Source organism: Liolophura sinensis, chromosome 1 (assembly GCF_032854445.1).
Source record: "Liolophura sinensis isolate JHLJ2023 chromosome 1, CUHK_Ljap_v2, whole genome shotgun sequence".
NCBI classification, from domain to species: Eukaryota; Metazoa; Mollusca; class Polyplacophora; order Chitonida; family Chitonidae; genus Liolophura; species Liolophura sinensis.
In genome coordinates this window covers 63045233-63060995 of record NC_088295.1, presented here as the reverse complement: position 1 = coordinate 63060995, position 15763 = coordinate 63045233, and the positions used below count along the sequence as shown (strand labels likewise).

The 15763-nt window shown below is 40.0% G+C and overlaps 1 protein-coding gene across 1 annotated transcript; it reads left to right on the top strand.

Moving 5' to 3' along the window:
* The first annotated feature begins 1091 nt into the window (after positions 1–1091).
* Positions 1092–13698, top strand: LOC135471971 (serine/threonine-protein kinase 40-like). Its single transcript, XM_064751441.1, has 9 exons — positions 1092–1218; positions 2816–3064; positions 3681–3766; positions 4293–4427; positions 5720–5956; positions 6684–6852; positions 7978–8122; positions 8918–9037; positions 9869–13698. Exons 2-9 carry the CDS (start codon positions 2869–2871, stop codon positions 10185–10187), a joined length of 1407 nt encoding a protein of 468 aa, XP_064607511.1. The 5' UTR covers positions 1092–1218; positions 2816–2868; the 3' UTR covers positions 10188–13698.
* The last annotated feature ends 2065 nt before the right edge of the window (positions 13699–15763 follow it).

Sequence of the window (15763 nt, the reverse complement as noted above, 5' to 3'; positions counted from 1 at the left end):
AAATGAAAACTTAACGATTGTTTCATCGTTCATATATGTACGGAGCCATAAAAGGGACATGGCGGTTTTCTTTTCTTTTAAGTGTGCGTTTTTGTTTTTTTCCCCCTTTTTCAGTGAGCCTTTTTCTTCTTTTCTTTAAAGCAGGTTTAGTGGGGAAAAAAGTAAAACTCCTAGAAGAAGAGATCGGGTGGGAGTTTTTATTCTTTCAAGCAGACGAAAAAACGGAATAACTCCCAGAAAAGGATCTTTGGGCCCGAGATAATCAGCCAATCAGATTACAACTTGGTTCGTGGTTTCATCTAAAATCGCCATACTTGCGGCCAAATGATTGACTGGTTAACTTTGGGACCGACTTAGTTACCTCGAACCCCAAGGTATTCTTTCAATGATAGTGTCACTTACATGAGTGTTTCAACAAAAGCGGGAGGCAAGACGTAATGCAGCTGGCTTTATTACACTCGGGGCCCGCAATCTTTTTCTGGGAATTTTTCTCTTTTTTCTGTCTTCTTAACATAAAAAAAACGTACAGATGAGAAAAAAAAAAGAAAAAAAAAGGAAAATCGCCATCTCCCTTTTTCGGCTCCGTATATATATGACCTCTTACATAAAACTTTGAAAACCTAAAAGTAGCATAAATAAATATATACCAATACCGTAAACACCTAAATGCAAATTCTAAGTAAATTATCCTCTACTCATAAAACAGTATAAACTACTGAGCACTGGGCAACCCCATTGAAGTTTTGAATAGGCGCTAAAATATAAATGCACCTGGGCCTACGTTCGAGATATGTGTATCATATGCCGACATTAGGCAACAGCCAGCTTAATCCCACCGTAAATGTATTACTTAACACCGGTGAGTTTGACTGTGGGCAAAAAGAAAACACCGAACTATGCATGGAAAAGCTTTATGCTGTAAATTAAGACCGTGACAAGAAGAGGAACTGCATGCACATGGGGTAGAAGAATCATGGCATAGTTTTGAGCTGTGCCTTGATCTGAGCAGCTTGGGTTGGACCCAGGCTGTGAAGGACACAGGCCAAGTGTACCGGAGTATCTATTCAGGAATGCGCTTGCGCGTGTCTCAGTACATCTTTGAGCATTTTCCGGTTTGAAATTGTGATGTGATGCTGAAAAACTTGAATTTAGTTTCAGAATTAACACAAATGGTCAATGTTTATTGATTCAGGTTTATCATAAGAGCTGTCAATATAGGTAAGACACGGAGTTATGTTGGGGGAACTTGGTTTCCAGTTGGAAGTGTAAAAAACATCTTCAGATCGCAGCTTACTATCCTTGCTTCAAAGCGTCCAGTTTTCGTTACAAGTCATTACTTGGGATGATTTGTTGACATCAAGAGTAATATCACTTGAACCAATATAACACACGCGTTCTCAGTGACATTATTTTCATGATATTGCTTCACTAGAGTTCAGAATAATGGCAATATGTCTCCTGAGGCTAAACGAAATTGTAGGTACTGTGTAGGCTACAAGTATACTAGTCCGAGATTTTTCTAACTTAAGTTGGCGCCTCCGTGGCGCAGTTGGTTAGCGCGTTAGCGCAGCGTTATGACTCAGGAGTCTCTCACCAATGTGGTCGCTGTGAGTTCATGCTGGCTTCCTCTCTGGCCGTACGTGGGAAGGTCTGTCAGCAACGTGCGGATGGTTGTGGGTGTCCCCCGGGCTCTGCCCGGTTTCCACCAGCATAATACTGGCCGCCGTCGTATAAGTGAAATAATTTTGAGTATGGCGTAAAACACCAATCAAATAAATAAATAAATACTAACTTAAGTTTGACAGAAATTTTGGTCGGCCAAGGTTGTCCCCAAACTAATGGTCCTTAACTTTTCGTCTGCAGATCTATCGCAGACATAGTGTCGATTGAGTACTTTCAAGGCTGCATTGTCTTGAGGATCTAATACTCAAGTGCTAATGCTCAAAGCGACTCACTCGGCTGCACTGCCAGCCTGGACATATTTGACAAGGGCAGATATCTACATCCGGTTTTATACATTCAGCACGCTCTTAACATTGGTTTGGGCTATCCTTGGCTGACAAAATCTTGCGAAACTTAACACCAGAGCATTCTTGGACTATATCTATTCAAGTAGATGTACAAATATGCTTACCCCTTTGGCCTCGGGCACGAGGTAAATGGAGCTCAATTTCAGCCCTGAACAGAAAATTGGTAGATTACCCTGCTCTAATAAGTGTTCAATGAGGCTTGTGTAGCTGTTTGCACAGTGTTATTGTGCTGTGTAGACCAAGATGTCATATTGTATCCTAGCTTCTACTAATATGGCGTGGAAGTCTACATTACACACGGGGAAGTTTGTCAGTACGTCAGTACTTACGGTGATAAAGGTCAGTGGTTTACTATGGATACTCTTATTTCTTTCACTGTAAAATTGACTGCCGTCATATTAGTCAGAAATTTTTGAGTATGGTGCTAAACAGTAATCAGTCCATCAATTGGTCCAATGTGCTCACTAATGTTTTTGCGGACATCTGTATTAAAGCATTATAGGAGTTATCATCTATGTCGCCAGAGATTATTTATTTATTTATTTGTTAGGTGTTATGAGCCATAACCTAGAATATTTCACTTATATGACGGTGGTGATTATGGTGGGAGGAAACTGGGTAGGGCCCAAGGGCACAGTTGATTGGGACAAGGAAATTTTAGCAGTCTGGGAATTTTACTTGTTAACGCCTTATTTTCTGATGATGACATTGTAAACCCGCTTCTTAAATGTTATTATGAAATGCAGATTCTTGGATGAACTGTACTGTTTATTACTGTATTTCAGCGTATCCTGATGTGTTTGAGGTGACATAGGAGGCCTGAAGACAGGCCACAAACATGAAGCGTGAACAGTTAGCTTCAGCACCCGACCCCGGAGATGAGTCTACCCGTAGACCTTCCAAGAGATCAAAGATCGACAAGCTACGCCGAAAATCCTCCACCATCAGTAACAATGTAGAAACGTTCAAGGGATTGAACAGTGATAACAAACCTAACCCGAAGTCTATTAAGCGTGCTGGGCCCTATTTTCTAGGTATAATTGTTTGCCTGAGCTTGTTTGCCTGAACTCTGATATTGTTTATTTCCATTTAAATGATACACATTATGAATAGCTTTCAGGAATTGTTCAGTCTTCAGTACACAGGATTGTCCATGTATGTGTGCTAATAAGAGTTGGTAAGAAAGACTACATGTACTGTAGGTAAAAATGAAGTCACAGTATATGTCCTCAAGGCCATGTAAGGGAGTAAGTGGTCAGGGGTGCTGAGAAGGCCATGTATGAAGTCTGTTTTAGATAACTTCGCTTAAAACTATCAATATGGAACTTATTGATACTCTTGCCCTCATGGTGAAAATCTGTGCATGAAAGGAAAAAACTTTATTAAAGTATGAAAGTTGCTGGAATTTACATTTAAAAGTGACACATCTGAATGGTTGGTTCACTGACATTTGTACTTTATGGTAGGGCTTTATGTTGTTTATAGCAATAATTGTTCTACAATATACAACACTAGTTATTCAGGTTCTCACTAAAAAAGGTCTTAATCAAATCTGTTTGTTTTACCATGATGATTGGTGCTTATGGATAGTCCTAATGTGAATTTAATTTAGGGATAATCTGAATAATTAGTACACTTTTTGATTGACAGGTCCTAGGTTAGGTTCATCTCCAGTGAGAAGTATTGTACAGTGTTTAGCCAGGAAAGAAGGAACAGATGATTTTTACACGCTGAAGGTATATGTACTGTTTGTTAAGTGTAATTACACCATGAACCTTCCACCCTTTGTGACCCTGTGCCTGTTTATAAAGCGTACATATTACGCGTGTTTGATAGCATTGATGTTCAAGCTGCAGTGGTCAGGTTGATGGTTCTCTTGTTTAGTGCAAGAACATCTTTACCAGGGCTAACACAGTTCACATTCATTCCACTAGCTGGCATGTGTGGAGAGTGTAGTTTTACGTACATGTACTGTGCATCTCTGGAAATATAAAGCAGCAAGAGGGAGCCTCCGTGGCCGATATGGTTAGCATGTCAGTGCGGCACAGTGCCCTAGGAGCCTCTCACCCATCCAGTCGCTTTAAGTTCAGGTCTCCTCCATGTACAGAATAGGAAGAAGTCTGTGCTGTTTGGATGATAAGTGAGATACATCTACATGGTGGATTCGTGTAGAATAAGGTGACTTGGTGTAAGCTCACCTCAGGCCTTTGAAGTTTTATGATCTGCTGTATTGTAGTGTTTGTCACGGTTGTGTTTTCTCAGATCCTGACCCTGGAGGACCCAGGCAGAGAGAGTCAGGATGACAGACAGGGCAAGATGTTACTACACACAGAGTACTCGCTTCTCTCACTGTTACACAACCAGGATGGGGTCGTTCATCACCATGGGCTCTTCAAGGTACACTTACCCCATTTATACCTCTATACAATGTGTGTTGTAAATGAAGCAGGTTGCACCGTTTCCTCCCGGAGTTCTGCAGGGTTCATCCCCCTGTAATCCCTTCCTCTGTGTAAAATGAGTGAATTATTCCTGAGTGAAAATTGTGTCCAGCACAAATGGAAGCATTGTGGAGTTTGCCAGCTTTCTCGCAGGAAGAGAAAGAACAAAATTGCACAGAGCAGTTGCAGTGTAAGGGATTTTTCTTAAGCTACAGTTTTAGTTACATGTAGCTGTGCATTTAGATGTTTGCTGTACACTACAGTGCAAATACTCCTTCCAATAATGCCTGGCACAATCTGTCAGATATCTGTTCAGTTGTCTACGTTTATATTATAACCAATGGATGAATTTAATAGTATCGTAGCGGGACTCCTCTTTAAATTGTTAGAATTATTATTATTATTATTCTTAATCAACTCATAAAATTGCAATATCTAGAAAACTGGTAAAGGTAGAAATTAAGTTTGGAGTCTTAATGAAGAACATATGAAGCAATTTTTGACGTTTTGTGCTGTTTTTCCACTCGCATGATTTAGTGGCAATTTTGAAATATTTTTTTTTTTTTTTAATTGGTGTTTTACGCCGTACTCAAGAATACTTCACTTATACGACGGCGGCCAGCATTGTGGTGGGTGGAAATCGGGCAGAGCCCGGGGCAAACCCACGACCATCCGCAGGTTGCTGGCAGACCTTCGCACGTACGGCCGGAGAGGAAACCTGCATGAGCTGGTCTTGAACTCATAACCGCATTGATGAGAGGCTTCTGGGTCACTACGCTGCGCTAGCGCGCTAACCAACTGAGCCACGGAGCCCCCCCCCCCCCTGAAATATATTAAAAAGCTAACAAAATCTTCTTCTCCAAAAGTGCTAAACATATCAAGATATTCATAAGTAGGTCAATTTTTAAAACAGCTTAAAATCATTAAACAAACACACTAACTGGAGCCCCTTGATGTGCACGATTACAAATCTGTAAGAATTGTTTTTTGTACTTTATCTTGTTTTCACGTTATCAACAAAAAACCAGTCTAGTCTTCAGTACTTGGCAAGTTGTAAACGATGCCTGGCAGTCTAAGGCTCAAATTCAGTACATTCCTTTCCATTTTTTGGGACATTTTTTTCCCATTATCATGAACTTTATAAACACCAGACTACCAGAAGTGGTAAAAGACTTGTGGCGTGGACCCGGCAGTGCTGTTGGATAACAGCTTTAATTAATTCTTGCTTTTCTTTGCTCCCTGATACTACAGGATGAGGCGTGGGAAGAAGTGGACAGCCTGAACTCCCAGGGCGCTATAGACTACACGGGCAGGAAGAAGAACAGACTGTGCCTAGTTTTGGACTGTTTAATACCCCACGACTTCAGCGACCAGAACGCAGACCTCATCAATCTACAACACTACGTCATCAAGGAGAAGAAGCTCTCAGAAAAAGAAGCCATTATTATATTTTATGATGTTGTCAGAGTGGTGGAGTGCCTTCATAAGGTGAGGACAACTTACATGTAGTATCTCTTAGTGGACATTAATGTTTGTTGTGTATCACGTAAACTCCTGGGAAGGTCTGGCAGTAACCTGCGGATATTAGTGGGTTCCCCCAGGGCTCGGTTCTATCTGACAGTCATACTGGCCACCGTTGTGGCATCAATCACATAAGTATATAAATAAATAAGTATAAAATAAACCTACTAGTGTAATTGAAGTAAATGATTGAAGACTTGGCCTTCATGAGGTTGGTCCTCTCCGGCTGTTTGTGGTAAGGTCCGTCAGCAACCTGTGGATGGTGGTGGGTTTCCTCCCACCATAAAGCTGGCCACTGTCATATAAGTGAAATATTCTTGAGCGCAGCATAAAACACCAATCAAATAAATAAATCATAAGGTCGAAACCACGTACATGTGCCTTTTAGTGGAAATGTTCAATGGTAAACCATTTTGCACCTGCCAGGTGTGACGTCTCATCCAGTCACAGTAAGCTGTCACCAGGTGTACCATTACATAGCCCCTCCACCACAGGGAGTTAATTTAAACTGTTTGACTTGACCGGACTCTCTTGCATTCTTCAGACCATACGACCACACGACCATCAAAATGTGATGATAATGTGAAATTTATATGTATTCACATTTGTTGAACATAATTTTGTAGATTGTGTATTATTGCATATTACAGGTGCACATTTGCATCATATATGTACATGTATACAATTTCTTCAGAAAAACATTGTGCATCGTGACCTCAAACTTGGCAACATGGTCCTGAACAAAAGAACACGGAGGATTGTGATCACAAACTTCTGTCTGGGGAAACACTTGGTGTCTGAGAATGATCCGCTCAAAGATCAGAGAGGGAGTCCCGCTTACATCAGTCCTGATGTACTCAGTGGTAAGTGGTAACTATACTGCATGTACCAGGATACGGTACCATTCATGAAAAATACTCTCAAGGGTACGCCACTTCAGTCCAGAAACAACCCAGTGGCAGTTATTTGGTATGAAGATGTAGAATAGTGCATTGGTCTGTGATTAAAGTAACCCACTATTCCTTGCACAATCAGTCCAGAAGCTCATTACAGACAAACCATGAACAGGAAATTGGCATGCTAGTGGCATGGCTCCATGGAATGCTTTCATCCTGCCTAGGTCATGTCTGATGTCTTCAGCATGATACTTCAGTGGCGGCAGCACTTTGGCAGCATGGGCTTGCCCTGCCACAAGATATACAGTATGTGTACACACCTAGAGACTCCGCGTTGTCATTTGACTGAAAAATTGTTAATTGCGATGTAAAATCCCAAACATGCATTTACTGTTTCATCCTGGCTAGCAATGGAGATTTGTGTCTTAATCAGAGTTATCTCCCCTTTGTAAAATAACTGGAGTATGGCTGGCAGATAAGGACTAAGAGACATGCGTTGGAATTACACTCATAATCAAAAAACTCTCTCTCTACTCCTTGATAACAGCCTTGTGCAAAAGTATTGCTTGTGTTTGGTAATTACTTTCTGTAATATTAAAATACTGGATTTTACCAGCAAAATACTGTGTTGTACAAAGGATAAGAGAGCTTGAGTGCAGGTGTAATCTTTTTTTGACTTTAAAAATTGTACTTTTTGCTGCTTGGCTTAGCACTCAGTGGAGAGGATAGAGCTAAGAAACAGGACTGATTGGCCCAGTGTCAGTATAATGTGACTACATGGGGTGTCATATCTGGTGTCTTAGGCATGATACTTCTGTGGCGGCATCATTTGCGTACACACACCTAATGACTTTTCTTTGTCATATGACTGAAAAATGGTTAGGTATGACATAAAAGCTCAAGCATACACACATACACATGTACATACATTTAATCTTTTCCTCGGTTACCCTTGACTGTTAGTGTAGTAATGAACAATTTTCTAATGTTAGAACGGTTCGTGGCAAGGATATGATGATAACTTTTTCACTTTTCTGACCTTGGGTAGTCACTTGCATTTTTTATGTGATGAAGTGTTTTATTTGGTTTCAGGTAAGCCTTACCTGGGTAAGCCGAGTGACATGTGGGCTGTAGGGGTGGTACTCTTCACCATGCTGTATGGACAGTTCCCCTTCTATGACAGTGTACCTCAGGAACTCTTCAGAAAGATCAAGTCAGCGGAATTCAATATTCCCATGTAAGTACATCTACAGGCATTCTTAATGTTCACCTAATTTGTAAATGGGTTGGGTTTGATTCATGATTATTTTAAATTGTTACATGGTGAAGGCCTCACAATGGCCTTTAACTTTTGCAGATTAAACCAAATGTGGCCATTTGCCTTGTATTCACATGAAGTATTGAGAAGAGAAATAAATCGATTTCAGCCTGTGTCAAAAAAATTGGGGGTGTGGGGATATTTTGTTATAATCCATGACTGAGAGTCAAAATAAATCCTACGTGTAATTTAAGGCAACAAATGCTGGAAATAGGAAACGACTCTGCTACATATTTTTCTGTATTTCAATGCTGACATTTTGCAGTAATTAGCCGCACCTGTACTCTGGTTACTGTTGTCTGTTAAAGTTATGTCCCTTGGAAAGATTTGCTGAAGTAAACTTGACAGATTCACAATGTATGTGAGACCCCTTGATCAGAGAGTAGATAAACCCATGTAATCCCATGATTGCTCAGATACAATCTCAGTTTGCGAACGATTGTTCATAAAAAAAAAAAGCTTGTGGAAGCCGGTGATCCAGGTTAAATAATGCCTTGTCTGAGGCTTTAAAATTCGTAATGTTTTTTCTTCCTTGATAGCCACTTGCTACAATGGCGCTATCCAAAACTGGTCAAATCAGTGTCATTAGTCTAATGTGAATGTTGAGTGGTCATGTTTGGTGTCTTTTTGGGCTAGCATTACTTTCATTGAGGCAGCACAATAAAGTCAACAATGGGAAACATACAAACATCTTTTTTGCTTTTGTTGGTACAGGGATGGACGAGTGTCTGACAAATCTGTGTCAGTAATCAGTAAACTGTTGGTGTTAGATCCAGCCAAGCGACTGTCAGCCACAGAAGTGTTAGAGGCTTTAAATGTTATCATCACCACATGGTAAGTTAGTAGACCTGGTTATTGTTTCCCTTGGCCAAGTGATTAGTGTGCTAGTGCAGCTCTGTGACTCATCAGCCCCTTACCAATGCTTGAACTGTGAGTTCATGTCCAGCTCATGCTTGCTTCCTCTCTGGTTGTTTGTGAAAAGATGTGCCAGCGACCTGTGCTTGGTCATGGGTTTTCCTTATACTCCTCCCTATTTCCTCCCGCAATAATGCTGTAAGTGAAATGTTCTTTAGAACGGTGTAAAAACCCCAATAGAATACATAAATAAATACTTATTGTGCTTAGCACGTATCTTGTTGCTGTAGCAAACACCATATAAAGCTTGCCAGATCTGTGCTCTTGCTCGCTGTGCCACCATGTTCTTAGTGAAAAAGGATATACACTAGTTTAAATGGCTAAATTATTTTGCCCCTGACCTGTAAAGTTGAATCCATCTTTCTTTGTATATATATATCTGGTGAAGGGCTGTTGTTTTATGGCTCTGGTGTCCACCATCGGTCAGGCATGAGTTCATCTTTTTTATCCAAAATAAATACAGAAAAATAAGTAAGTGAAGAGGTCGAACAAAACAAAAACAAAAAAAACAAAAAAAAAAAAAGAAGGGCAGTATTACTGTGCAAGGTGTGAGGGGTGGTTTTCTCGATTTCATCCCTGTGTCTGTCCTGTTTCCAAATCAGAATAAACCTAACCCATGTTATACAACGGGAAAGTGTTTCAGTACCATGTTCAATACCAATCAGGTAAATAAATAAACATACATGAGAGCATGCTAGACAGGACCAGAGTCACAATTACCTATCAGAGATTGACTGTTTTGATTTTCAGGAAAACCTTGTCACCCCTGTCAGGACCTTTACAGGTGGTACCTGAGGTAGAGAATCTCAGTGACAGTCAGAACTCCCATAAGTCAGCGGAAAACAACTCACCAAGCTCCCCGAGCGAGTTGGAATTAAAGCTACGACAACTGGAGCGAAAAGAGGCAAACATGATTGAGAACAAACAGGCCAATCCTCTGCTGACCCCATGGCGAGTTGCCATATCTCATCCCCCAATATGCCATGTAAACATGGACGCACAACCATTGACCCCAGCAGAAATCATGAACCATCGGCATCTCCTGGCCCAGCATAGGCCAACCTCATAATCACCTCTCTCCACTGAGCTTTATTTATTTGTGACCTGTTTGTAGAACAGAAGAATGTGTACGCTTATTTGTCATATCATGATATATGTATATGAACGCGTTCCAAGAAGGAATATTTCCTTTCATTATTAGTAGTCAGTGATATGGTGACGATTTTTTCTGGTGCCATTGACTAGACACTTGTCAGGAATTTTGTATGGTGCATTCATGATATTGGTTGCCTGTTGATAGTAAAATGTTGAACTAGATGTAGGGGAAAAAATGTGCTTTATCTTTGATAAATTATTGTTTTTACAACTCTGCCAAAGTTGGAGAAATTAGGTATTGAGAAATCATTCTTCTGTCCATTTCTGTGCAAACACTTATAGGCAGGTTGATCACACTTATTCGAGACCGTGGACATCCAGGCACTTGGCTCATATGAGTCAGGGACAAGCAGACAACAAGGTAAAAGGTAACATGGGAAATGAACAACATTGGACGATATTCAAATAAGTACGGCTGATCATAACTAGAAGTAATAGTATGTATTAAAGACAACAGAACAATGTGCACAGCGTATATAAATTGTGAACATTAACAAAACATGCTTTTAGACTTATGAGGCTTATTTAGTAACTCCCATGTTATATAGACAATGTTTTCACCGCTGTATGTGAGCGAGTACGCGTGTTGGCACGAGTAAAACGGCAAATGCCTGGAAGTCCACTGTCTCGAATACAATATGTACACCTAGGTTTGGAAGACCTACTTTCTGTGGCCTTGGTAAATGTTTTCAAACTCACTGAGGTCATGATATAGTTTGTAAAGATGGTATTTTTTTTTCACTCTTTCAAGCAAGAACCCTGTTATTTTTCATTGATCTTGACCTTGATTTATTTTATCCATGTCATTGTGCCTCCATATCGTGGAAAGCACCATCACAGGTAACTATTTATGTGTGATAGGCATTTTTGCATCGCAGAGTAGTTTATGTTTTTTTTTTAATACATAGTTATTAAATATGTAAATTTTAACCCGCGAGTAATGCTGTTGGCTTGAAACAGATTTTGTTTGAACTAGATCAGTTTCCTTTACTTTATATTACAGAAACTCACTTTTGGCAAGGCATACATACATAAGATGGCGTCACTCACTGTTAGAGGTGACAACTTTGTATGTCTTATAAACGGAACATCTTTGCAACTTTGTATGTCTTATAAACTGGAACATCTTTGATCAGTGAACCAGATATTGATATTTAAAATGCTTTATTTGCCACTAAAAAAACAGGTTGTTTGAAGAGATGTTAATTATAGATACATAATTATAGATACATAATTATAGATACATAATTATAGATAGTCTTTACAGACTTCAATCAGCGAAACTTGTAAATGTATTTTATAATCTATCTCTCACATGTTCATTCGTAAGAAATCCCTTTTTCCGTCTGTCTGGGGTCAGTTTTGTGATTTTGCCAATAACGAACAATCTTTTTTGTCAGCAAATTGTGGTTGAAGATAAACCAGTACATGTACTTCTGCCGTGGGAGGCTTGGTATTGTTTTAATATGTAGGTGAGCCTTGAAGCTTCTGTCAAATAAGTTTGTGGAATTAGGTTATCCATGCGTTGACGCCAGTCATAACTGTATAGGCTGTTTGGGCGCGAAGAGCATTTACAATCCAGATGACTGCGGGTCGTGATATTGTTGTTGAGAACATTTGGAATTGTGTAAGGATCACTGCTTGTAATCATGTGCTACGTTACTTTTGGATGGTGGCCATACTAATGCTCATGAATTTATGGCCATGTATGACAGGAATATGGTCCTGGAGAAGTGTGTTGAGATTTTTATACGTTTATACGTTTTATGGCATGTTTACCATTTGTATCAAAATTTTAGTTATGTATGCTTTGTATGTAGATGTTGGTAAATATTTATTTTATATATTATGATACGATTTTATAGAACTAAACTGCATGTAAATTATTTGAAAAGATAGAATATCAGAGTTGTACGTTTGCTTGTACATATGTATTTGTACTGTAAGAGATCGTCATACACGTATCATAGTTTTGAGTTGAGCTTGTTTATTATAAATTTCATCTTTATTTTATTAACAAAGTAATCTCTGTTCATCCACATAGCGGAAACCAGTGTTATATGGCCATTTATTAAATGTTTCTGTGCAAAATTAGTTGGTTTGAACGCCAATTTTTAATATTTCAGGAAAGTGCATGTCATTGCGTTTTAGTAAACCATAGTTAAAATTAACTCATTACATTTAGATACTGTGTAATAAAGAGTCTTGTATCATATTTTGTGGCTGCAGTCATCCAGGTAAATACATTTGTATGAATTTAAGTGAGAAACGTTGATGATGCTTATCAAAACCAGGAGGTTGATTTGATTGAAGTTTTACGCCATACTCAGGAATATTTCACCTACACGACATCGGCTCCAGGAGTCTTGTGTCAAGTTCCTGTTTGTTCTGATGGTATAACTGGCAGCATGCAACAACAGTATCAAAAAATAACACTAAGCCCACGCCCATTAAGAGCAATTCCTACACATTCCCCTTCTGAGTGTAAACTTACATGGACGATGCCGCTTACTGTTCCATTCTGGCAATATACTTCAGGGTATCTCTGTCTACTGGGCACTATATGACGTTCGCACCAAGTACGGAGAACTAGTTACCATTTACTAGAGCTCTTTCTAAAGTAAGTCGATAGCCAACAGGCCAAACTAATATCTAAGTATGTGTATATTAGAATGGGGATCAACGTCGCTTGCAACATCAGTTTAGTAATATCAAGACGGTGCCTCCTTGTACATTGTAGCAATAGGACCATAAGGCCTATATATTTATAGTGTTGCCTCACTGGAAAGCCGTGCGGAGAACACCAGGCACCAAGTCGCATTACACTGACATCGGTCTTGGAACTTGGTCTATTCATCTTGTGCTGAGAGCCAATCGAGGTTTTGCCAAGATTAGCCATGGTAAAGGCTTGGACAGGCCCAGTCCGGGAGTGAAACCCGTATTTACCAACGCTCTATACACTAAGCCATTGCACACAATCCAAAGTCTTAGACTGTGGAAAGGCAGTGTGCACTTACACCACTGATATGGTGGGAAGGCACTAAATTACACTAGACCTTATTATAATGATGATTGGGAAGCTGCCACATGGGCCTTAGCATGTTATTTTTGATTCCGCATCATTAAAGAAGCTACTATTTGATAAGATACCGTATTTATTTGTATTCATCGGCTATCGAATAGGGTGGATCGGTTATTTCTTTCTGTTGGAACAAAGTATGCATAATAAATGTAGTGTATGTACGGAGTGTCTGACTTAATTGAATGAGTAGGCCTTAAACTGACTTCTCGATGTAAACTTAAATATCATTGCGAACGACGGTTATTATTCTATTCTGGCAAGTTAGTTCAGCATATCTCTGGCTACCAGCCCGTTTATTTGCCTGTGATTCATGATAAGGCGTTTTCATCAATTACCAAGAACCTGCCACCATACAATACCGCTCTGTCTAAAAAAAAACAAAAAAAAAAACAGAACGTTTTTATTTGTTTGATTGGGACTTAGCGTCACTTCGTACATTATTTCTGCTATACCATGACGGTGTATCCTTGCAGTAGGTCGGACCCAGAGTCTGCATACTTATAGCGCTGATTCATTGGGTCACCATACCGAAGACACCGGACACAACACCTCACCCAGTGGCACTATACTGACACCGAACCGAACAGTATCTACCATTTATGAGGCAGCGCTCCAAAACTGTTCCGCCGCAGGCGTTTCAGCGTCGAGGTAGGCAATAGGAAAGTAGTGTGCACTTATTACTGATATGGTGTGAACGAACTGGTTTATACCAGACATTTGTTGTAAATGACTAGGGTATTGTGACATGGGAAGGGCTGTATGAACACCAGTCCGGGATATTCCCGATGACCGAACAGCCTTGCGTGCCATGTTGTCGTGCATGAAGAACTGTTTTAATTAGCTTTGAGATCAACTCTGCTTTGTCGACGACCATCAATATTTGTTAATATTTATCTCCGAAGGAACATACATGCACTTTTGTCTGGACTCTCGGCAAACGTGAAAATGTAAACATCACATTTCAACTGAGGTCTAGTTGCATGCTGCCTTGTGTCAGGAGGGTTGTATTGTACATACTGAGGTGTGAGGTTGAGCTCCTCCCCCGATAATTCTGACTGCAAGTCATACGTAAATGAAATATATCTTGACTACCGTAAACTCGTTTTACCGTTGTTTTTCTTTACTTTGATCATTAAAGTGTCGTGGGGCAGTACTTATCAACGATATAATAAAAAAAATTATAGCGTAACACGGCTTTCTGTCAAGGTTTCCCTGGAGTTGAGGCGAGGGGGTGCGGGGTGGTTATTCTAACTGTTGATGTAATTCCTTAAATATTAGTAAATTCCACGCCCCTGTCACCATGGCTTTAGCAGAACAAGGTAAACAAATTCAGTCATGATAATTGTAATTTATCACACGTCACTGGTTTAGCAAAGTCACTCCCTGTGTTCCATTTAAACTGTTTTTAATGAAATAATTCAACCCCACACCGTGTATACTGACAATCTCACTTTAACATGATATTAATAGTCTGAAGTTTGTATTTAACGTTTTAGTAATACCAATTATATCAGCGCTCATATTGTGTACTAGTATGCTTGGAAATCACGCACTAATAATATGTTCTATAGCTTCCACTTTTGTTAGGTTAATTATCGTGCCAATTTAGACCAGTCTCCTTGGAATCTTTTCTTGATGAGCAATGTACGTGTACAATGTACAACCATTTCGAAAACATACAGTGTCCACATAGTAGAGATGTTCAGTATGCCACTGGTCCGTGTCCCATTGACCTGCGTTGATGAGTTTGACCTCTATAAGAGAACTGAGTATGGAGACATGCCATTGTCCGAAGACATTTGTGCTGTGGAGCAGTATTCTGTTTGCTCGTCTGCAGTGTGCAAGTGTCTAATGACGCGTGCGTCCTGTAACAAGTATCCCCAGTCCTTAGCTGCTTCGGGCGGCACTTACAATGCCACGGTGATCATTGGGATAAACCGCGCTCTATTTCCGTACTTCGACCGCCTTCCGGTCACAGCAATTCGCGACTAGAATGCTTCAGTGAAGCCCAAAGTGCTGCCAGCTTGGCTGGCGTGTTCTTCCAGGCGAATGCTACGAAGGTACGGGGCAATAATGTAGAGCCATCGGTTTTGCCTGCTATTATATTGTTAAAGGCTTTTTGATTTGTGTTTGTTATTTTGATGTCCAAGCAGGAAAAGCCTGAACCCGAACTCAGTAGTTTCGGGTTTGTTTTGAGGATTGATTAAACAATGACACAGTAATTCAGTGAAACAAAACGCAGGCCTCTATCTGCCTTTTTGCTGTTTTTTACGCTTGAAATGTCAGGATCCTTTTCTGAGAAGAGTTGGGGTCGTGGATAGTCCAATGCTTTCGGACACAAAAGCCGATTCAGCTGTGCCACACAATAAAACGAGAATTGCTGCGTTCAAAGATTAGATGTAGAATCC